Source organism: Thunnus albacares, chromosome 2 (genome assembly GCF_914725855.1).
Source record: "Thunnus albacares chromosome 2, fThuAlb1.1, whole genome shotgun sequence".
Taxonomy (NCBI): Eukaryota; Metazoa; Chordata; class Actinopteri; order Scombriformes; family Scombridae; genus Thunnus; species Thunnus albacares.
The window spans coordinates 27690641-27713634 of record NC_058107.1 but is presented as its reverse complement, the minus strand read 5'-3'; the positions used below and the strand labels follow the sequence as shown (position 1 = coordinate 27713634).

General features: G+C 38.3%; 3 protein-coding genes across 6 annotated transcripts; 2 read left to right on the top strand and 1 right to left on the bottom strand.

Annotated features, from left to right (window-relative positions):
- Positions 1 to 1208: 1208 nt before the first annotated feature.
- Positions 1209 to 10722, bottom strand: gck (glucokinase (hexokinase 4)). Of its 2 annotated transcripts, none has more exons than XM_044376412.1 (10): positions 9832 to 10722; positions 5201 to 5363; positions 4908 to 5062; positions 4506 to 4625; positions 4301 to 4396; positions 4096 to 4195; positions 3800 to 3983; positions 2931 to 3086; positions 2247 to 2480; positions 1209 to 1996 (listed from the first exon to the last, which is right to left on the bottom strand). In XM_044376412.1, exons 1-10 carry the CDS (start codon positions 9838 to 9840, stop codon positions 1849 to 1851), a joined length of 1365 nt encoding a protein of 454 aa, XP_044232347.1. In that variant the 5' UTR covers positions 9841 to 10722; the 3' UTR covers positions 1209 to 1848. The 2 variants fall into 2 exon arrangements, with proteins under 2 accessions (XP_044232347.1, XP_044232356.1); XM_044376421.1 differs by lacking the exon at positions 9832 to 10722 and adding an exon at positions 5767 to 5862.
- Positions 10723 to 11436: 714 nt separating this feature from the next.
- Positions 11437 to 17253, top strand: ykt6 (YKT6 v-SNARE homolog (S. cerevisiae)). The gene is made up of 8 exons (XM_044376400.1): positions 11437 to 11640; positions 11976 to 12125; positions 13004 to 13086; positions 13952 to 14052; positions 14156 to 14260; positions 14548 to 14613; positions 14929 to 15030; positions 15128 to 17253. Exons 2-8 carry the CDS (start codon positions 12022 to 12024, stop codon positions 15161 to 15163), a joined length of 597 nt encoding a protein of 198 aa, XP_044232335.1. The 5' UTR covers positions 11437 to 11640; positions 11976 to 12021; the 3' UTR covers positions 15164 to 17253.
- Positions 17254 to 17798: 545 nt separating this feature from the next.
- On the top strand, positions 17799 to 21489 carry sb:cb288. 3 transcript variants are annotated; one of them, XR_006407733.1, is made up of 6 exons: positions 17799 to 17977; positions 18555 to 18600; positions 19390 to 19461; positions 20558 to 20668; positions 20781 to 20865; positions 21106 to 21489. XR_006407733.1 is itself a non-coding variant. In XM_044376376.1 (5 exons), the coding sequence occupies exons 1-5, from the start codon at positions 17918 to 17920 to the stop codon at positions 21152 to 21154; spliced, it is 312 nt and encodes a 103-aa protein (XP_044232311.1). In that variant the 5' UTR covers positions 17816 to 17917; the 3' UTR covers positions 21155 to 21489. The 3 variants fall into 3 exon arrangements, 2 of the variants coding, with proteins under 2 accessions (XP_044232311.1, XP_044232319.1); XM_044376376.1 differs by lacking the exon at positions 20558 to 20668 and having other exon boundaries at positions 17816 to 17977; XM_044376384.1 differs by lacking the exons at positions 17799 to 17977; positions 20558 to 20668 and adding an exon at positions 17985 to 18095.
- Positions 21490 to 22994: the final 1505 nt, after the last annotated feature.

The window sequence follows — 22994 nt, the reverse complement described above, 5'->3', positions numbered from 1 at the left end:
GGACCTGATAAGAGGTGAAGCAGGATTCCTCTGGGCTGGAAAATAGAGATATGGAGTAGAGAGCAGAGAGGAAAACAGGAGAGCATGACCTCTGAAAGTCTGATAGTCACCCCACCAAATTAAATAATTCCTCAGAGGTGAAATCAAGCTCTGATGGCAGCTTTGTATGTGCAATGTTACTGCAAAGTTTTGGTCAGTATGATTTATCAACACAGAAGACCTAAATTCGGAGATCTCTTATAATGCTCCAGTAATGCACCAAATCATTATCAAAACAAATACAAATTGTCAGCAACTCATGTCATAACCCTGTTAATCAAATACTGTATTTACAATGACATAATTACTGTCACCCATCACAAATGTAATGACCTAATTGTCACAGCATTGGGTTTTATCATTGTTTTTAAGGTTTTTCTACTCAACCAGACTGAGGGGGGATGTCCTCAGCCAATAAGTGGTGAAAGTAGAGTTATAACAATATTAGTTACACTATCAGGAAAAAACAAAGTTTCAGTTAATGGTGACTATGAAAAATGATGAATGAATAAATGTTGCGCGTATATCAGAGTTGTAGTAGACAAGTCTGTTGTAGATGGAATGATGGTGTTGGAGGACAAGAAGAAAGTCAAAAGAGCTCTCATAGGCACAGAACCAATTAACATCACAACAGCAATCAACAAGAAGGGTGACATTTTTGAAATGCAAAATTGTTGCTATGATTATCAAAAATCCCATTGTATTTTCAGATAAGCACCATAAAAAATAATGAACAATATGTGAATAGCTGCTATTTCTGTGGATATGGTCAGATTAACTTGTAGATGTTTTTTGGGATCCATTTTCAAATGTGTTTCTGAAATAAAACCCCCAAAATCTACCATATTATACTCGTGTTTAGTAGGTTTTACCTCAGTAATAGAACATTAACAGGATTATGATGCTGTTAGCTGCAAATCGTCATTGCATTAATGGGGCATTACATTACTGAGAAGTCATTACTTTAGCATTGCTTTGATGGTGCTGTTTCTCAACCCTGGACATTCTGCCATGAGCTGACAAATAAGTTTTAAAAAAAAAAGGGGGAAAAAAAGGTCACTGTCTCAAAAAGATTGTTTAAAGGTTCAGAAATCTCATCAAAACTCAAAAATATTCAGCAAGATATGAAACAAAGAGCATGAAAATAAAGAACAATAGTTTATAATTAAGCAATTTTATTTACAGTTCAGCTTATTAACATTCAAAACTCATTTTATTATGCACATATGAGACTACAACTTATTGGCCAATACACAGAAGTTGTAAACACTGATTTTAAATATACAATTCCGAAGACATTCATTCCTCACAAACAAATTACAACACAATAACTCAGTGAATTTAATTTAGTCATACATTTACAAAAAAAATAATACTTGTCTTGTACATCAACCACTTTACACTGACTTTATATTACATATCATCATCAATAATACAACATTAGACATTTTAAAATGGGTCAGTCCATACCCAAAAACAATCAACAGGCAGTCATACTCAGGTATTTAAAATGAGCTTTCATGCCACCTAATGCCGTTGGGTGCAACAGTCAACCAATTCTCAAGTTCAGAAACATCTTTAAATTGCAACAAGTTGGTCTAATACTACCTACATGGAGTCTATAAATCAAGTTGTCTGTTGCTTTCTTGTCTGAGCATCTTCCTGTGATAAGGATCCCTCCTGCTTCCACACAGACAAACATCCTTCAGCCGGAGCCTGAGGAAGGACAGAGCTTTGGATGACATGTCATCAACGATGTCAGATCAGAGTTTAGCCAAGCTCGCTTCAGTGCTCAGTACACAGCTCCCTTTACTGTGTCAGCATGCATGCAGCCATCTTACAGGCCACTGCTGAGATAAGGGCTGCTCCACGACCACTCCCCTCCTCTGACTGGATGAAAGTGATCTCGCAGTGAGGTGTGAGGTCCCAGACGATTTTGTGGAACCTGTCACAGAAACTAGAAAAAAAAAACAGTGTTTACTGTACAGAATGTCTCCACTGTTCAGTTGTCTCTTTTCTTCACACAAATATTGATTTTGAGAGTTTAATTCAAAGCCTACAAGCAATCAGAGTTATGTGTGGGAAATAAGAAAATGTTCTATATTAGGATTAGGATGTATTTTCCTTGCTTGATTTTATTACTCTCTTAGCACTTTAATACAATTGAGATATTTAGAAGTTTAAAAGACAGGCATTGCATTCCTCACCATGGGTGCAGCTTGTAAACAGATCCGTCAACCCCCACTGTGATCTTCAGGGCCTCTTGGCTGCGTCGCTCCCTCATTAGGTTGATCACACCAGCGAGTCCTGCGCCGCACATGTGAGCCGAGCGAGTGGAAACACTCTCACAGACCAGACGTACGATGTCGCAGTCCAGCTCTGACGGCAGCACACCCAGCGAGGACAGGATGTTGTAGATCTGCTTCCTGTCACCAGAGTCACTAAAAACAAAAGGATGAAAGACAAGATGAAAATATTAGTTTAGTTTATTGATGCGTATTTGCACATCATGTGAATTTCTGTACATCAACGTTCTTGCTTCTTCATGTTTCATAAAAAAAGATAGCTTGACAATAATTGAAAATAGTAAAACCCATAAAACAGACTAAAACTAGAATCAGGTGAAATCAGAATATTAAATCAAGCAACAATTAAAGCGAACCAAATAGCTTCCTCCTACATATTTGTGTTATATAAAGTTATGTCATCAACATAAGCTTGTAGGTATAAAGTCTAAACTTAGCATATCTTATTTTTGTCAGATTTTTAGGCATCATTAAAAGAAAATAGTTGTCTTAAAGCTGCTTTTATTATCTTCATGTGAATTTTTTTCATCTTATAATTGTTTCTGGTGAATGATTTCAGCCAGGTTAGCACTCGTCGATGCTCACCTCTCCACCTGTGAGACGTAGCGCGTCTCGAAGCTACCGCGTGTCTTCAGCGTCTCTGAGGCTTCTCCATTAAACAGCAGGTTCTCATTCACAAGCTTCATCAGAACAAGCCTCACCAGCTCACCCATATACTTCCCGCTGATCAGCTTCTCGTATCTACAGGATGCAAGAACACAAGAGGAGACAAGTGAGTTTAAAAACCAGAGAAGCACTTATAGGAAAGGGGAGAAAACAATACAACAAGAGGGTATTGCAATGATGGAAGAAACAGGAAGGATATGTGCGTCAAAAACCACATGAGCAAACAACTTTCCTTTTCTACACAAGTTGGAAAAGAAGGAAAGCGGATGAGAGATGCAACGTCAGTGCTTAAGAGGCTGAGTGAGGCTGGGCTCAGCAGTTGTCTGTGTAAAGGGGCTGCTAGTGTAAAAGGTAAACAGCCATTAGGCCGACAGGCACTATGGCAAGCAGCGGAGAGGGATCATTAATCTGACACCCCCACTTGCTGACTGACCACTGACGTATGAGGGCCCTGACCACTTACAAGCATCCTCAGGAAAAACAGCTGTTACCTTAGTAACTACACAGAGACCTCAGGTGAGAGTCAGGTGAGTATTGTCAGGGAGGATTAATTATGAAAAACAGAAAGCGAGTGTGGCATGTTTTAAATGCCAAAGTTAATGTTTCACTTGCAGTACCTTTAATGAGATATTGCTATGAGCCTGAATGCCTGATGAATAACACTTATCATTAATGCGTGTGCATAAGGAGGATGTTGGAAGACATATAGAGTTGGGTCAAATACATGACAAGCTTTCCTGTGTGTACATTTTAATGCATGTTTGAACTGAACGTGCTCTTTGACTCACAGCTGCTGTCCGGGGTTAATCGAGGTCTCGTCCACCACTCTGTCGTACTCCAGTCTGAACTCCTCCAGCTCCCCGTTGTCTCCGAATGCCCCCCACTCTGTGTTCACACACATCCGGCCCTCCTCCCCTTCCACCAGCTCCACAGTCTTCATCTCCTCCATGTAACACACGTTACAACCTGTACCTGATGAAAAAGCAGAAATACAGACACGCTTGAAACGGCATGTCTCTGTGACTAAGTGTGTTTATCTTTAGTGCATGTGAGCATGCCTCTGTGTGCGTTTATGACATCTTACCAACAATCATCCCAACTTCACAGCTGCGATCCTCGTAATAGCAGGAAATCATGGTGGCTACTGTGTCATTCACCATGGCAACCACATCCATCTCAAAGTCCTGCATGACATCAATATCACAATGTATTAACTGTCATCAAGGCTAGGTGTTAAAATCTCTCTTTTGCTGTTTATTATAATAAATATTCTCTCTGATGCAACTTACCCCTCGTCTCTTGATAGCATCTCTGAGCAAACCCACAACATTGTTTCCCTCTGCACCAGAAGCCTTGAAGCCTTTGGTCCAGTTAAGTAGGATTCCCTGAGGAAAAACAGAGCATCTAGCTTATATGAATGAACAAAGACAAGCTTTTTTTTTGTTTTTTTTTATCATTGACTTAAAATCTGTCCAATACAGTAGAATATCCTACCTTGTCAATGTCCTCGTGTCGCACTGGAAAGGAGAAAGTAAAACCTAAAGGAAGTTTCTTGTGCTTGATGTGGTGTTTGTCCAAAAAGTCTGACATACACTCTGCTATGTAGTCAAACAGCTGCAAGTAGAGAGAGAGAGAAGAGAGAGAAACAGGGTATGAGATGTGGAAAACTCAATGCAAAATTTAGTGCTGATTTAAGTCTGAGAGTTTTAAGGTCAACGTTATGCCAGTGTTTACAGAAAACCAGACATTTCTGAGATTTTTCATACTGTTTGATGGGTAAAATCACCATGTCAGCAATGTCTGCTCTACAAGTGGACAACTACAAATATCCGGCAATGAAAAATCATTAATTATTGGTACTGAAATAGAATTGCTATAAAAATACAAGTCACTAACCATTTCAGCAGTCCCTGTCATGGCATCTTCAGGAATGGAGTACATCTGGGTCTTAGTCTCCACCTTCCAACTCCTCTCCTCGTCTGCGCCCACCTTCACCAGCATCACACGGAAGTTTGTCCCTCCCAGATCCAGAGCCAGGAAATCTCCCACCTCTGTCACAACACACACCACATCTCAGTGCACATACAGGCTTTCACTGCCTAGATGATAAGCAGTGGATTACATCTTAGTCACATTAGCAGGATTTTATCTAAAAAGTTAGAATTTGATTCTCAAGAAACAGTACGTACCTGATCCCTCAGGGGTGGAGCAGACGTATGTGGGAAGCATTTTGACGCTGGCCTCTTCATGCGTCTCCAAACGCAGTCCTCTGACCATCTCACGCTGCATCCTCTTCATGACCTCTTTTAGTTCTTCCTTATTCAGCCTGAACTCTGACAGGATCTGCTCTACCTGCAATTAAAGGAGAGAAGAGGTCAAGAGCTGCACACAAGCCAATTACCTTTATTTTTTACTTACTACTAGAGGAGCTTTTACTCATTTTGAAATGATGGTGCAGTGAAAACAAGGAGGAAAAATCAGAAGTAGTGACAACAAGAAAGAATAAATGAAAGAACAAGTAATGAACTATACAAATCTATCATTTATGACACAAAACAATCAAATATGTCTAGAAAGAAATGAAATATACTGCTACAGAGTTACCACATCCAACCATATTTTAAATAAAGTACAGGACAAAGTAGCGATTACGCTTCTTTCCTCTCAAAAAAAAACATAAATCAAAAAAAGCACAAATGAGTCGAACAAAAGTGTTATTTCATACTGTAACTGGAGACAGAAAAGTGAGTCTTACTATGAGGATTTTATCAACCACAGAGCTGTAACTACAAGGCATCTTCACCATCTGGTCATGATGAGAGCTGACACACGGCATCTTCAAAATGAGTCTCTGCGTGTGTGTGTTTCTAGGTGTGTGCTGAGTGTGTGTCTACCGTGTGTGTGTGCAAAGCCAGTGAAGTGAATGAGAACCTCAGCTGTTTTTATACTCAAGTAAAGTGGGCTGGCTTCACCAAACGCCCACCTCTTCCAAATCTCACCCCATCTGCAGACGTAGGTTCAAACACTCTCACACACACACACACACACACACACACACACACACACACACAGACACACACAGGGTAGTCAAAAGTTTAAGAAAAAAGCAAACCGAAAGTCTATGTGACCTTATTTCTACACCGTGATAATTGAGCTTTATGAACAGTTATTTCGGCAAAGCATTTGGTTGTATTGATATCTTTTCTATCATTTTATCTACAACTAATCTCTGCAGGAGACTATAATCAAATTATTCAATACCTTTGATGAAAAACCCTTAAATAAACCATAGTAACATTTATAAATGAATAAGATGCTGACGTGTTTAACATTGAAAATGTGCTCTACTTCATCATACTAAATGCTTGTCTGCAGATTTTATGAATTATGTCATCATGATATTTTTGAAAATGACTTGACAAATGTTGATAATTGCACCTATCATAAATGGTCATCTAATTTTGATCTTGTAATACATGTTGTGAGCTCGTGTTGTGAATGGTAAAGACTCGCTTGAGCGTGAGTCTTTAATCCAATTAGTGCTTGTGTAAAGAAATGTATACGCCTTACTGTTAGCTTATGTAAACAATCTCAGGTGGCCTTATAACATTGCAAAAAAGACTTGAGATAAGTTTGGTCTATTATTCTTTGCTTTCATGTGGAAAGGTGTGACCTGTAACCTACATAGCTGACCCAACTGACTCACATTTTGCAGCTCACTAACACAACCAATAAAATAAATTTTAACATGAAGCAAGACATCTGAACACATCATTTTTTTTTATTTAGGGTTGCTCCATGAGGGAACTTCAGGCCCCCAGAGAGTTACGCACGTTTTTGTGAAATTGTAATCACGTCTTAAATTAGCAACAGTGAGGGATGAATGACCTCTAAAGGCTGCCTGTGCTTATCAGTTCTAGTAGTTTACCTGACCAGAGGACAGAGCTAAAAAAAGCTCTGACCTCTGTCTGTAAGGTAACCGTGATCCTCTCCCCCAGTGCCCTGACACTAGGATCTCTAAGTAAACCCTAATAGTGATACTGACATACAGACACACACATTTATGTATAGTAGTATAATCCAATACTGCTCATAATTTATAAACTCTAGCATGTGATATATGTGTATTTTTCTTGTTTAAACCTTGATTTTCTCCTTAAAAGAACCCTTAAGTAGCTTTAAAGTTTGGGAAAAAAGAAAATTCTTTCATACTTTTTGACAACATCAAGGCTGTCCTAGTTTGATCTCATCAAATATGTTGTGAGTTATCTTTCTCATGTTGTTTACCTGTTTTTGCTGCCTGGTAAGAACACTCTTGAAAATGAGACTTAAATCCAATGAGTCCTTATTTCAAAAAGTAAAAATTAAAAAACACTATTAAATAAATCAAATAAAATTTCACCTTAATTTGTCAGTGTAAAGAAATGTATACCCCTTACTATTAGGGTAAATTAACAATTTCAGGTGGCCTTATACCCTTGCAAAAAAGACTATGTTTGGTAAATTATTCTTTGCTTTCATGAGGCATAGTGTGACCTGTGACCTAAAAATATATGTGTATTTCTTGTTTAAACCTCGATTTTCTCCTTAAAAGTCCCCTTAAGTTGTTTTAAGCAGTGGTGGAAGAAGTATTCACATCCTTTACTTCAGTAAAAGTAATAGAGCAATGTAAAAAATGCTCCATTACAAGTAAAAGTCCTGCATGAAAGAGCCTACTGAAGTAAAAGTACATAGTACAAGTACTAGCAGGAAAATGTAGTCAAAGTATTGCAGTAAAACTAGTGGTTTGGTCCCTCTAACTGATATGTTATTATATATGTCATCATTATATTATTAATGCTGAAGCATCAGTGTGTAAGCAGCATGTTACTGTTGTAGCTGCTGGAGGTGGAGCTAGTTTGAACTACTTTATATATAGTTAGCTAGTTTAGTCCAGTGGTTCCCAACCTAGGGGTCAGGCCCCTCCAAAGGGTCACCAGATAAATCTGAGGGGTCATAAGATGATCAATGGGAGAGGAAAGAAGAAAAAACGAAGTTCTGATACACAAATCTGTTTTCAGTTTTTGGACTTTTTCTCTAATCTTTGATTTTTGGTGAAATATTGGATCATTTGAACATTTATTGAAATGAAACCATGTGAGAAGTTTAGAGGGAAAAAATCACTATTTGGTGGAGCTGTTAACAACTCACAGACATCTGAAATGTGACCCCAACTACACACAGCTTTTTGTAAGACTTCAAAAACCAAAAAGGCTGGAAACCACTGGTTTCATCTTTAACAATGTGTTGTATTTTAAAGGCTTGTTATATTATCCATTGTGTCAAATCTTCATCTGAAAAGTAACCAAAGCTGTCAATTAATGTAGTGGAATAGAAAGTACAATATTTCCCTCTGAAATGTAGTGGATTGGAAGTATAAAGTAATATAAAATGGAAATACTCAAGTAAAGTACAAACACCTCAAAATTTTACTTAAGTACACTACTTGAGTAAAGGTACTTAGTTATTTCCACCACTGGTTTTAAGTTTGGGTAAAAAGAAATTCTTCCATACAAAATAAAGTTCTTTGGGTTTGAACAATACTTGCCTTCACAACATTTGTAAGAATGTACCCACCTGTGTGTCAGATGGGTTGAAACAATTGACAGGTCATTTGGTGTATAAATCAATAATGTTTATAAATGTGTGTTTTAGGTGTGTTGGGCCAGCTAAACGGCTGCTAAAGTATGAATTTAATCAGGCTACTTTGACTTTGACCAGAAAGAGTGTATTTATTGTCGGCTGGGTCTAACTACAGGAGAGTGCCGGGAATACATGCACACTCACTGAGAACTGTGACGTTCAGTTTGTGTTGCGTCCATGTACGGTTAAGAGTTGAATGTGTGCCAAGTGCTTGTCAATAGCTGATTATCCGGTTAATTTAACCTTCTGGGTTGTTTGCACAGAGGCCTGCCTGATGGATCTCCATTCAACCAGCTGTGTCTCACAAAGTAAACCTCAAAGACCGAGACAACGTGTTGCTAGATTACAGGAAAAGGAAATGTAAAGATCTTTAGGCTTACAGTATATTACCTCATACATCAAGGAATTTGTGTCACAGCTCGTACACTGCTGCACATGAGTTGATTCATTAGGATCAGTACAGTGAGGTGGAAAGCTTTCACCTCAGTCTTGTCACATGTAACCGTCTGAAACATGTGCTACATCTAATTAAAGCAAAGATGGAACAGATGCTTACTTGTGTGTAGCTAATTACGTCTATTTATGGTGCTCAGAAATTCTTAAAAATGTCCTTGAACTATGAATGATTCTCATACTGAGGCCATGGAGCCCATCTACAGCTCCAGGCCTCTAGAAATCAAGATTGCTAATTAACTTACTGTGCTTACACAATCATTTGCATACTTACTTACCTTTTTACGTTGTCTTATTGAATTACTGGCATTTTACTTACTTAATTACTTAATTGTAGTCAGACTACTTACATACTCATGTAGGGGCTTGCCTACCCACACTTTACACTTTTACTTAATTGGATATACATCAACCTATGTTCTTAGTTACTTACTTCACCTACTCACTTATTTAATTATCTGCTTATAAACAGATAAATAGATAAATAGATAGATGGATAGATAGATAGATAGATAGATAGATAGATAGATAGATAGATAGAGCTGCAGATTGTGAAATGAACATGTTAAAGGCAAAAGAGAAGCAGCAGCAGCATTATGCAAAGAGAGAGAGAGAAGCAACATACAGTATGTCATCAGTAGGATACAGTAAAGACTTTTATGACCTCAGCCAAATTTTTTCTTACCTTATCCATCGTATTACGACGAGGATTTAAACCACTAATGTCCTGCCGACCATCAGTGCTCTTCAGTGCTGTTCACTCGTCCTCCAGGAGCTTTGATTTGATTCTTATGCTTCTGCTGTTCTGGCGTTTTAACTCCGTGCACGTGTCAATAAAATATTATCCTTTTATGTGATATTGCCCAACCATTATTGTATTCCCAACACATTTGCGCTACATAATGTTCAGCAGCAAGTCTCAAACATATTTACATATCTGCAGTAATTTCAAAGGCCTTTAGTTGGTAAACAGTGAAATGAAATATCATTGGATGAAATATCTATGCATTTATCTTCATTGTTGCAGGTATTTTTATAAAATAACACGAGCATTTGTCTACATTATGGAAAGACATATGAAAAAAATATGTCTTCATCTTCATTCCTGTAGATATAATACGTAAAAACCTGTTGCTTGTCCTCCTTCTTGTGGTTAACAGGTCCAGTCAATATCCGCATCGGCGCACTGGAGCAGCCCCAAAAACCAATTAAAGAAAAAAAAAGGAAATCGAGTAAAAGACTTACTTTTCCATCCAATCCTTAATTCCAGTGATGACCCATAACATTTTAGGGCAAAAATAAAATTAAGAAAAATATTAAGCAAGTTTCCAATTAGTAGCTGGCCTCCTTACTGACAAAGTCACTTCCATATCTAAAAGCAAGCAAAGCTTATAGTTCCAGGAAAGAAAAAATCAGTTCTTTCCTCTGTACAGTCGGCCTGTCAACAGATGCACCTGAAGGCTGAAAACGATTTCAGTGTGTTGCCTTGGCAATGGATTACAGGCACACTCCTGCCATGGAAAAGACCACTGAGTTAAGTGGCCAGGAGGAAATTGTTAAATGGAGCAAGATTACCAGAGAAAACATCAGTTGAGGGTGGCATGTCTTTGGTTGAAAAAACAGTTGGTAGACTCACAGGGCCACTCACAGATGTCTCAAATAATAGTAATTATAATAGTAGTAGTAGTAGCAGTAGTAGTAGTAGTAGTAGTAATCGTAATAATGTAATTTGAGCTGGTAACCATTCACTAATGATAATCATCATTATCATCATCGCAAATTAATTAGCAGTCATATGTCAATTATTTATCTTCTAATAAATTCATTATACTGCCTTTATTGTTTGTTTTTTAGCTAATTAGTCTATATCATGCCTGAAGACGAAAGTTATATCATTTAACAAATCATCTGTAGACTTTTAAAAACCTTCATCAGAAATGCCATTTTTCATACAGTCTTCTTTTCAAATACAGTATATTGTCAAAAAATCATATTTAATACAAAAATAAAATCAATGGATCATATTTTCTTTATCAACATAGAGGGGGGAAAGGAGAATACAAAATTCTGCCCTTCAGAGTATTAAAACTTTACACACCTTTTCATGATGAGATCTTGCTTTTTTATTTTTGCCAATTTATGGCTGAATAAATCTGTCTCAAGCTGGTTATTAATTAGAATCGCAAGATATCCCACTGACTGGACAAATGACAAATATCTGAAAGCGATCTAGACGGTTTCTTGATTTACAGCCGGAACTATGAAAACACAAGCGTGTTTGGTTTCCCCCGGAGCCAACATACCGTTGGACCTTTCGAGGATCGTGACGTGGTGATTGGTCACCAATCTGCATCTTGTAAACTGCTCACTTTAGCGTAAACTATATTGTGATTAGGTGGCTGTGTTTCTTCGATACAGACGGGCGAGTTTTAGTTTTTGTGGACTAAAAAGTTTATCCTGCTGCTTTATCGGCCATCAAACAGTTTGCTGTGTGGTAAGTTAGCTGAAGGCCTCACGAAGACCAGATAGCATCTGTAGCTAACTGTCTGCTTCACTTAACTTTTTAGAAATGTGTTCAAGTTTTACGCATATTTAAATTATTAGCACTCTGGTGCGATTGTACCATTCACCATCTGCTAATTAACTTGTCGCCACCAAAACAACAACAACGACATCAACAATAAAAAGATTGATTCAAGATAAACAATAGCCGGTTAGCTTGTTAACTAATAACAAGGCGGCTACTTTCACTTGTAAGCTAACAGGCAGCTGAGCTGGAGAAGAGATAATGCTCTCATGTGATTCTGCTTGTGTCATCCTCCACATTAGATCGTATCTGCTGTGACTGACACACCAGGACTGATCCAGCGGCAACATGAAGCTCTACAGCCTCAGTGTCCTTTATAAAGGATCGACCAAATCCAACCTCCTAAAAGCGGCCTACGATCTCTCCTCCTTCAGCTTCTTTCAGCGCTCCAGGTGGGTTTGACAGACCACAGCCAACATATCTGAGCAATGAAACAGTTTAACTTAAAGGACGGGTTCACGGTTTCTCAAGTCTGGTTTAGAACAACAGTCAGATGACCAAATAAATATAGTCATTCCTCCTGTTCATACTGGCCATTAGAAGATCCCTTCATAATGCACTTATAAAGTAAGTGATGGGGGACAAAATCCACAAGCCTCCTTCTGTGGAAAAATGTATTGAAAAGTTTATCTGAAGCTAATATGAAGCCTCAGCTGTCCAAATTAGTCAAATCAAGTAGATATCTTTCAACGTTATAGTATTTTTAGTGCCAAAGTCTCTCTTTTTGTTACTATACTTACACCGCAGCTCAACAGGGAAACACTGTCCAAAGAAACTCAAAGAGGGAGTTTGATGCTAAAAAGACTGTAAATGTGGCAGATATCCACTTGATATGACTAACACAGACTGCTGGAGCCTCATATGAACTTCAGATAAACTTTTAAATGCATTTTTGCACATAATGATTGTGGGCACACTGTGGTTTTTGGCCCCCATCACTTACATTAAAAGTGCATTTGAAGGGGATCTTTTAATAGCCAGTATGAACAGGAGGAATGATTACAGCGAGGAAAACCATTTACAGTGTTCATATGGGCATCTGAATGTTGTTTTAAGACAGATTTGAAAAATATTTGATTTGTATTACTTACATTTTCTGTGTACCATACTATATGTAACATTGAACCTTCCCTTCAGTCTTTTGGTTTAGTTTTGCAGTCAGTTTAATAATAGATTACAAGCCTCAAAGTGAGTTTAAGTAATAATATTTGCCTGATCATACAGATGTTATTTTCCTACCAGAGACATTTTTTTATGTTTGTTTGTTTAGTATTCAGGAGTTCATGACCTTCACCAGTGCCTTGATTGTTGAACGGACATCACATGGAACTCGTGCCTCTGTCAAAGAACAAGGTAAAAATGGCAGGTTCAGCCCAGTTTGAGTGTTTCAAAAGTTTAATTTTAGCCAACTTGATTGCAGTTTAACATATTTTTTACCAAATTTGACTCAAATGTTAAACTCATAGCTATTTTCATTACATAAAGTTATTTATAAAGATATAGTGATTTTAATTCTGCCTGGAAACGCTTAACTTGTCCTCTTTTTTTTTTTGGTATTTGGTCTAGTTCACACAATGTCTGGTGTTACCCAGTCCACAAAAGCAGTATCAACTTGGTGTTGTTATGTATGAAGCAGAAGTATGTTGTAAATATTTACAATACAGGGGTGTCCTGGTGGCTAATGCACCAGGACACCCCTGTATTGTAAATAGAGGATGCACAACATAGAACAAGCGACATCCCATTGATACCCCTCTCCCTCCCTTGTGCATCGTGTTACTTGTATATCTTACCTGTTAATCTTAACTGTTCAATTCAAGTGTCAAAAATATATATGTTTACAATACAGTTAGGACTAAATTAGCTTTGTTGGTGAAAAAGTGTACTGATATTTCATATTTTAAATCTAAGTTCAGTAATCAAATAAAACACACAATAAACCAGCCACGCATGCAGCTCCATCTGTCTGTTAGCAGCTCTTACATAAACACACCTGAAGTCTCTTGCTCTGCAGTACATTAAGACACCACTTTACTGACCCAGTATCAAACATTCTGAATTATTAAAAACGATAGACATGTATAACGACACGTTTCATGATGCTAATGTTAAAAAAATGTCAGCCACAATTCATGATGATTGAGTTCACTGGTACCATAAGTACCATTTTCATTACGCCTCTGTTTTGATCATTAACGTGGTTTTGTTTTTCTTTCAGAGTACCTGTGCCATGTGTACGTGAGAAATGACAACCTGAGTGCTGTGGTCATAGCAGATACCGAGTACCCACAGAGAGTCTGTTTCACATTGCTAGACAAGGTGATGAACAACATATGTAAATAAAGACGCATCATTATCGCACTTTGCTGTCAACTTCAATATTGAGATTGCTGTCTGTTTTTTTTTTTGTTTGTTTGTTCAGGTTTTAGAGGAGTTCTCCAGGCAAGTGGACAGTATAGATTGGCCCTCTGGTAATCCTGAAACCATAAACTATAAAGCCCTGGATATTCACCTTTCTAAATACCAGGTTTGTAATCTGTTGATCAGAAAATGCATCAAAGGAAAACCCTGATAGTCTGTGACCATAATTGGACTATGATAGCGTACTGAGAACAATAACACATTGACTTGTTTGCCTTCAGAGTTTCCCAATTCCCTTGACTTGTTGCTACACTAATGTTTTGACATTGTTTAAATGGTGTCTGTAAATGCTCTGAAGTAAACTTAAAGGATGGAAGGGTGATAATGAAGTGTATGACAACCTGTTTGTGTCTGATCAAATGTATCTGACAGCTTGTTTTTGTTTTTCTCCAGAACCCCAGGGAAGCAGACGCAATGACCAAAGTGCAGGCAGAGCTGGATGAGACAAAGATCATTTTGGTAAATTACCTCCCTGAGCTCAAATGTCTGAACATCATTCACTTCAATTAGAAGATTGTTTTGTCTTCCATCAGAGCAGAACACACATGTAGTATATGGAAAGCATGCCCTCCTACTGAGATGAGCACAAAGCAGTTGCTTCTCAGCCCACAGATCTAGATCTCACTGTGAACTATGATGGGGAAATAATCCGCAGGCCGGTCTATTGTCATGGCTTTACATGCCTGAAATATTGTGTAGCATGTCCCCAGCCCTTGTCAAGTCATAATCTCTACACTGCACAATATTTATAAAACAAATATTTTCTTTCTGCAGCACAACACCATGGAAAGTCTTCTGGAGAGAGGAGAGAAACTGGATGATCTTGTGGCCAAGTCAGAGCACCTGGGAAACCAGTCCAAAGCTTTTTATAAGACTGTAAGTACCAATGATTCGGTTGATTTACACTGAACTATGAGGTTATGACTTTTTTAGATTCCTGACTGTGTACGTGTTCATTCATTCAACCCCGCAGGCGCGGAAACAGAACTCATGCTGTGAAATCATGTGATGTCGCTGCCTCGTCCTCGCGGACACGCCTCTCTCTGCCTTTCTGCTTTTTCCCTACAACTCCCATCATGCACCAGCCACCAGCTCTCAACACAAAGGACAGAACGGATGCTGTCTAATCCAGGATGGGGTGCCAGGATGAGAGGGTGGATGGTGGTGGCCAGTCTTAATGTGACCTATCCGGATTGTGACTGATGGGGGCTGAAGGAGTGATGGGGTTTGGTCAGGGGAAGAAGAAGAAGAAGAAGAAGTAACATTTGAATTAATTTTAACCATTCAAAGGGTAAACATCTGTGTGGTGTTTCAATACCAGCTGGGGACATAATAGTGTGACGTCATGTATTGGTGATGTGTTGTTGAAATGTCTTTAAACCATTTAATGTTATTCAGATTGAATCAAATGTTAATAGTTTGATTTCAACTCAATTTTTTTTTTTTTTTTTTTTTTTTTTTTTTGAAAGTGTTAACCACGGTTGTGCTTTTGTTTCAAGGCAAACCTGACAATCTCACAGTCTTGTGAATTAATACAGTGTGTCGGTTAAATTCTTCAAACCCTTTTCTTGTAAGGCATAACCTGTTCTGCCTCTAGGTGGCCCTGTTTATTTACTGTATTATTTCATGGAGCCTCAATGTTGAGGTCAACCTAAAAAAAAAAAAAAAAAACTCTGAGAGCCAAGACTGGATGTGGCTGCTCGGAGCTGTGATATCAAAATCTCATAGAATTCTACAATGATTTTTAAACACTGCTATACTGGATTAAGTTACATTATTTCCTTGATTTATTCTGTCTCATGGTGTTAAATGAAATCTTAAACATTCCCACTTTGGGTGATTGTGTTATTGAGTGATGATGCATCTTAAAAGTTGATGAGAGGTGAGACATTAGATGAAAAAAAAAAAGTAAAGAGATGATTTTCCATAGACTCAGCCTTATTGCAGTGTGGCTAACATGTAACCCGCCCTGTTCTTTTCTTTAAAAATTATGTCATCTAATGAGAAGGACAGGACTTGTAAGCTATTCTCTTTCACACTGTGTACAGTTTCAGTGCTTTTCTCTCTAATAGCCAACTCGCATTAAACAAAAGCAGGTTTTTAGAGTTCAGTAACCCCATTGGACCTCTGCAGTCCAAGGCTCGCTCGAACCTCTTAAACCTGGAATCGCTAACATTTAACCTAATATTCAGTGTGACTGAGACTGACTCTGAGAAGCACTTCAACCGGAGATGTTGTTGCACTCTCTGGCCTCTTATTGCGTGCTAGTCGAATGTTTTCTCCTAAAACGTTTGAAACGAGAGAACAGACAGATGACATTATAAACTGAGTGATTTCACAGCTGTCTCATATATTAAGACACTCCACTGCTGACGTTTCTTTTCTGTCAGCCCTGTTTTCTTTGTATGTAGGTCTGAATGGGTATAAATTCCTTTCTTCAAGGACTGCTGATCAGTTTAAGATGGAGAGGTGCCTTTGGTTGTGTGTCGTAGATGTTTCTCTGCTGTCTTTCTGCTGTGTATGTGCGTGTGAATGATTTGCTGATATACGTCTTCAGGCTGCATTGATGTTTGAGTGGCTGTGTGTATGAACTGTTGTGTGTGTGTGTGTGTGATCTGAATTTGCTCTTTCTGCTTTTACAGTGTAATTTTTTGTGCAATATCTCTGCAGACTGTTGGTGTATCTCTATAACGTGGAGAGAATAAATTGAATTATTTCTCTTTAAGGACAGTAAATTGACCTTTGTATGCTATTCTTATGACTAATTCATATGTGAAGCTTGTCCAGGGTTCATTCTGAGATATTTGTTAAAAATTCCTCCTTTTTTCAAAATTCATTTCAAAATGTGCTGAATTTGAAAATATGTCAAATCTTTGGAGTCATGCTGTAGCTATTTGCAGGTCAGGTGTTGCTGGCCAGTGTGTTTAAACAGTCTGCATTAAATGTTTTGATCCAGATGTGGTCTGCAAATTTAAGACAAAAACTTCAGATAATAAACTGTTCTTTTCTGTCTGTACTAACATTTTGTTTTTGGAACATTTACTTGATTGTTTACAGAACATGTAATCTTGCTTAGGTAAATAAAAAAATGGCCTCTGGTGTGCCATGTCGTCTTTTATCAGACATTCATAAAAAAAATTGTGAAATGGCAGTGAGGGCTTGACAGGAAGTCCTGTAAAACAATATAAAGTTAAACTTCTCCGGTGCGATGTGTGGAAGCCAACAGTCCTATCTTTAATCAGCAAACTAGTTCCTCACTGCTTTTCTGCAGGAAGGTCAGTTTGAGAGGCTAATGCACCCTTCATTTTTGTAGGAATATTGGAGCGTCATGTGAATGCGATGTATAACAACCTGAAAGTTTACTTTAGTAAAACGGCTGGGACATCATCACTATCAAAGAGGTGGTTGGCAAGGAGGCCTTTTCAACATGTTAACTCACAGTCTTAAAACATACAGTATTAAAAAGGATTTTATCCTTTGTTACCATTGTTGCATTTTCTCCTTAAACATGACTACGACCGAAAGCCAAATACAAAAAACATTTTTTAGACAACATGAGCAAATATTTATTAACCTGTTTCCAATATAAATACGCAATAGGCTACCTAAAAGCCCACGTGTAGTACTTTGTGGTACCTTGTAAGTTAAAGGTACGAGTTTTACGGAAGCACATGAAAGCAGCACGACAGGCGCTTCCCAGCGCACAGCTGAGGTGAGAACAAAACAACATGAGCTGGCGAAGTCTGACCGCATAGCCTCAAAAATGTGGACGGAGGTGAAAAACAACAGCAACTATGTCACCAGCAACGGAAACAGCTCGAAAGTAAGAATCTAAAAGAGAAAACAGGCGCTGTTTTTCTCTTTCTGAACAGCAGCAAAATAACTTTTGTCTGCCCAGGAGTGGGTGTCTCTTTCGGGATATAGTCCTACACAGAACGAAGGTGAAAATCTCTCCACATTACTGATAAATGTGTTTGCAAGCCTGCTGTGATTAGTGTTTCATTAAGGTTTTTATCTGGCAGCTGTTGTTATGCTGCAGCAGAACAAGTGCTGACTCGACGCAAATATTTAGGAAATATGTGGCTCACTTATATTTTCTTATCTAGCATTATTTTCTTATCTTTGCCCTTAAGCGCTCATTTTCCACATTGTTGGACTTCCTGTAGCAAGTTTTCCACTTCTGCTGTAACCAGCATGACTTGTTGCAGATAACATCTCCTTTCCTCAGTTCTTTCTCACTCTATGTGTGTGTTACAACTGGAATTGTATTTAATTGTAGAGTTTAAGCTGCAGAAGGTGACTTGTCAGTCGAGTTGGAGTGGTGTGTCCTGCAGCCTGTCGGTGCCCTGTGTGCTGCAGTTTTTGTTCATTCAAACACGGATGTTTTGCTGCGTTTACAGATGGCTGACCCAGATCTGACATGGCAGCTTCTTCAACAGAGAAACGGTGAGGTTTATCTCTTCTTTGGGTTATATCTCATCTATCTTCCTCTTGAGTTGAAGTCATGAACTCACCAGGGAGGTCTAAACAGTTTATCCGGGCTATGATGCATATATTACATCTTTTTATGTATTTTAACTCAAGTATCCACGATCATAGTGTTATATCAAATCCGTGGGTGGATACAAATCTTTCAATACCACATATACCACATACCTGTCTAGATCACAGTGCCAGATGAACTGGTATCCATTTCAGGCAAATTCCATTCAGTTGTATGTGTGAGCTTTAGATGATGCAGTCGGTGCTTTGTAGTTCAGAGCCAGACAAGACAAACAGCTCCAGAGAAAGCGAATTGGTCCTCACCCAAGATGAAAGTGCACTGGTCACATAACTTGCTTATTATGTAATATAGCAAGGGGGAAAATCATGGAAACATACTATATGAAACACAGTAGATGCTGCTCAAGGTTTCCTGACAGCATTAGTAAATGAACTGAAAAATGGATGTTTTGAAATTTTAGATAACATTCTCAGGTTACCAAAAACATGAGAGTTTTTGATTGAAAAGGAGTTCAAGAGATTGGTTCTTGCTGCAACTGTTGTCAGTCTTGAAATCCTCAGAGGATCACAGGAAAACAGGTCATTGCCCTCTGAAAAAGAATTCAATGTACCGTACTGCAAAATGTAACCGTAAATATTCAAAAATAACCATGGATTAGAATGAATAAATCACACAAACATGCTTTTTTATTAGCATTGTTTTCAAGTAGTTCTATTTTTTTCTCCATGAAGTTTCAACTGCAGCTGCCACTCGTCCTTCTGGCACAGACGACTCTTTAACCAGGACCAGCGGCATCATCCCTGGTGAGCACCGCTTTGACTCAAATCTGATTTCTTTACAAATCCTGTAAGACCTGTTTCAGAGGGAAAAAAACCCACATGATTTCTAAGATGTACCACCTTGAGTCAACAAAGCAAATACAGAGTGTATGTTTTATTTAGAGAGTCAAGACCACATCCAAAGGGGAATCAAGCTACATCAGCAATAACCAAAATCCCCAAACATTTTATTTGGCAGTTCTCTGTGGAGAACTGCAAAACAACAGACATCTTTGTCATTTTGATGAAATTGCTTGGGGTTGTTTTCAGTGGCTGAGCCAGAAACCCAGGATTTTCCAGTTATCAGTACACATAATGAAATGTGTGAACTTTCAAACCAAGATTTTCCAAAAATACTCAGTTCTGAGAGTGTTTGTTATACACATTAAAAAATATAACACTTCCATAACACACACTTCTGTCTGTGGGTGCATTTGTAAATGCAGTGTTTGGGTTTGTTTCTTACTTATCATTTGAACCTTGTGCTAGAGAACTTTTGCACTTTGCTGACCTCAGGTCCCTCATGTTTACATGCCTTTGTTTGCTTGGGGAGGGTATAGACTTCTATGTGCCCCCATCAAAACATATGGAAGCTTTCCCTTGAGAGAGTGTAATACATAGCGTACAGACATATGACCAAACTGGAGACATCACTGCTGGGAGCGGAACCTGAAAGTGGTGCCTTCTTGCAACCCAGATGCCCGTTGAAATTTTTGAGTTTGTGAAGGACTTTATCACTTATAAATCATATAACACGGTCTCAGTAAGCTGTGCACTCCTCTGACCTGAGTTGCTGATAGAAGTGGAGCTGGTGTAAAGATGTTCAGCTATCAAACTTTCCGTTTCAACACACAACTCCCTATCTTCTCATCAGGATAACATTTTGTTTATGGAAGTTTTGCATTTCAAATAAGTGTCAGTTAACAGGAGCCAGACCAGAAGTCTGAAATTCCACAGGTCTCAGTAATGCTCAGTGATATTATGATTGCAGGATAACAGTCTGCAGAGCTCTGAAAGGTGACTCTGACAGAAATACTCCCAGAGCATACACAGTCATAAAACATGCTTTTGTTTTCTGTAGAGGAACTGGTTCACTCAGCTCAGCAGGATGAAAAGCAAGGAAACAAATTGTGTCTGGATTAGGCCCAACAAAAAATACAACACGCAGCGAATCATGCTACGCTGCAGTTGTGTGAGTTGTTTCGTGTCTGTTTGCACAGTACGCTCTGGTATCAGCATACATGTAGTTGTGTTTAAACATGTGCAAATAAATATATGATTCCTGTACATTTCTGTGCTTGCAGGTTTGATTGCAGCCACAGTGTTCATCACTTTTTTACTTGCTCTCTATGCCGTCCTGTGGAAGTGCATGGTGTCACCGCCACAACGGTAAAGACACACACACAAGCTCTAACTCAATTTGGCGAAAGCTACAATTTGATTTTGTTGACACAGCAATCTGGCAAACTTGCCTTTTAGTGTCACATGTCTGAACTTTGTATCGCAGTTCGTCAAAGAGACATAAATTGTCTCACATGATCGGCACCCTTTTCCACTTCAAATTAAATTGTGTTAGTGATTTATTGCAGTGGTCAAGCACACGCACTCATTTGTGTTTTTTCCTTTCAGAAAACACAGCAAGGCGAGAGTAAGAGTGCAACAGAGAACGTCTGTGTGAAGACTGGGCCTCGTGGTTGAAAATACCCTGCATCTGTCCAGCAGGTTCTTATGGATCTTAATGTTGCAGACCAAAATCTGAGAGCAGACTTTGCTCCCAGTCTAAGAGTAGCACCAGGGTGACAATATGCCACCGAAGATCCTCCTTACAGATCCAAAGATCAAACCGCAAAAAACTAACTGAACTGAGTGGAGGTGCCACCTTTTCCCCTCAGCTTTACTGTTTGCTGGTGGCTCCTGTTGAAACGAAGCTGGCAGGTCAAACTGTTCTGCTTTCTTGTGGGGGTTTTTTTTTCCCTGTGAACTCTGCACTACTGAGGGATGAGACAGCTCAGGCCACCGCTTGCTTCAATGACCAATAAACTGTGTGTGTGTATGTGTGTGTGTGTCTGAGAGAGATTATGGTATATTAAGTATATGTAGATTTTTAGGTGTGTGTGTGTTTGTGTGTGTTGTACCTACTCCAAATGGACAGTTGTGTCTTTAGAACGCACATAATGGCATCAGTAGGTTCCCTTTGCATATAACTTCATATTTCTTTATTTCTAAAAGATGTTTAGGGAAAAGCTGTCAGGGAATTCAGGATCATCAAACAACCACCTCTGTTCAAGTCTTAAGAAAGAATTAACTGGGAATCTAGTCACTGATTTTGATTTTTTTTTTATCGTCCTATGTTGTCTTCTCTGAAATCTACATTTTCTTTACTCAGGATGTTTTAACTACTGTATGACTTTTCACTCACTATAAGAAACTGTGACTTTTTTACATTTAGTGGAATGTAAATATAAATAAATGCTTAGTGACTGAGTCACAATTTGGTGAACTTAAAATCACTTGTTTTCTCCATTTGTTTCATGCCGTATTTCTTAGTGTAAGGGGGAAATGAAGAAACTGTTGGGGGGTTGAAACTACAGGTCAAATACTATGGATGGATTCATGTAGGAACTAATGAAACCAAGCTGTTACCAGTTTAGGTGGCAGTGTGAGTGTAAGGGATAAAGTGCTCCTCAGTGATAGGTATCAGGTCAGATTCATAGAAATTGAAAATACATGAAAATAACCATACTGGTCTTGACTTTGCCATTGATGTATGTTGTCACCCATCCTGCATTGATGGATTTTCTGCATGGTATTTGAGTAGCTGAATTTGTGGAGGATGGACACTGTTGTTTTCAGAACCAGTTCAGAAACGTATTTAAAAAAACCACAGAGTGGAGCCAACTGAACTAAGGTGTGAGCAGAGAATGTGGTTTGGTGGAGCTTGAAAGAGCATTTGGGTGGAAATTCTGCTGAATTCAGCAGAGCCGAGATTGATTCAAAACTGATAAATTAGATACTTCTAATTTAAACTGTGCAATCTAGTCATATCTTTGATGAATCTTAAGTGTATCTGCATTTTTTAAAACCCAGATGGAAGATGTTGGGCTAGTTCTGATACACTGAAAGTATGGATGGTGGCTGGATTGAACCAAGCATTATAATTTATGATAAAGAAATTCTGATTTAATAACTTAAATCCGTACTTCATATTTTTTTGAAAAACTTGAATTAGACACAACTTTAAAAAAATATCAACTCTGAGAATTGTACAAAACATATCATTTGAATAACTAGTCACTAATTGATGATTGGGATGATGGGACATTTTTGCAGTTTAATAAAAAAATAAATCTAACATATATTTCATATTAGGACAAAACCAAAACCGAGATCACACTTCAACACAGCAGTGTTATTCTAGTTTCTTTCTCAGAAGAAGTGAGTAACATATTGTAATTGAGGTAACAGATATTTGCCGCGAAAACTGGTTCTGTGTTTTTCTTGATGATGTTGCACTTTAA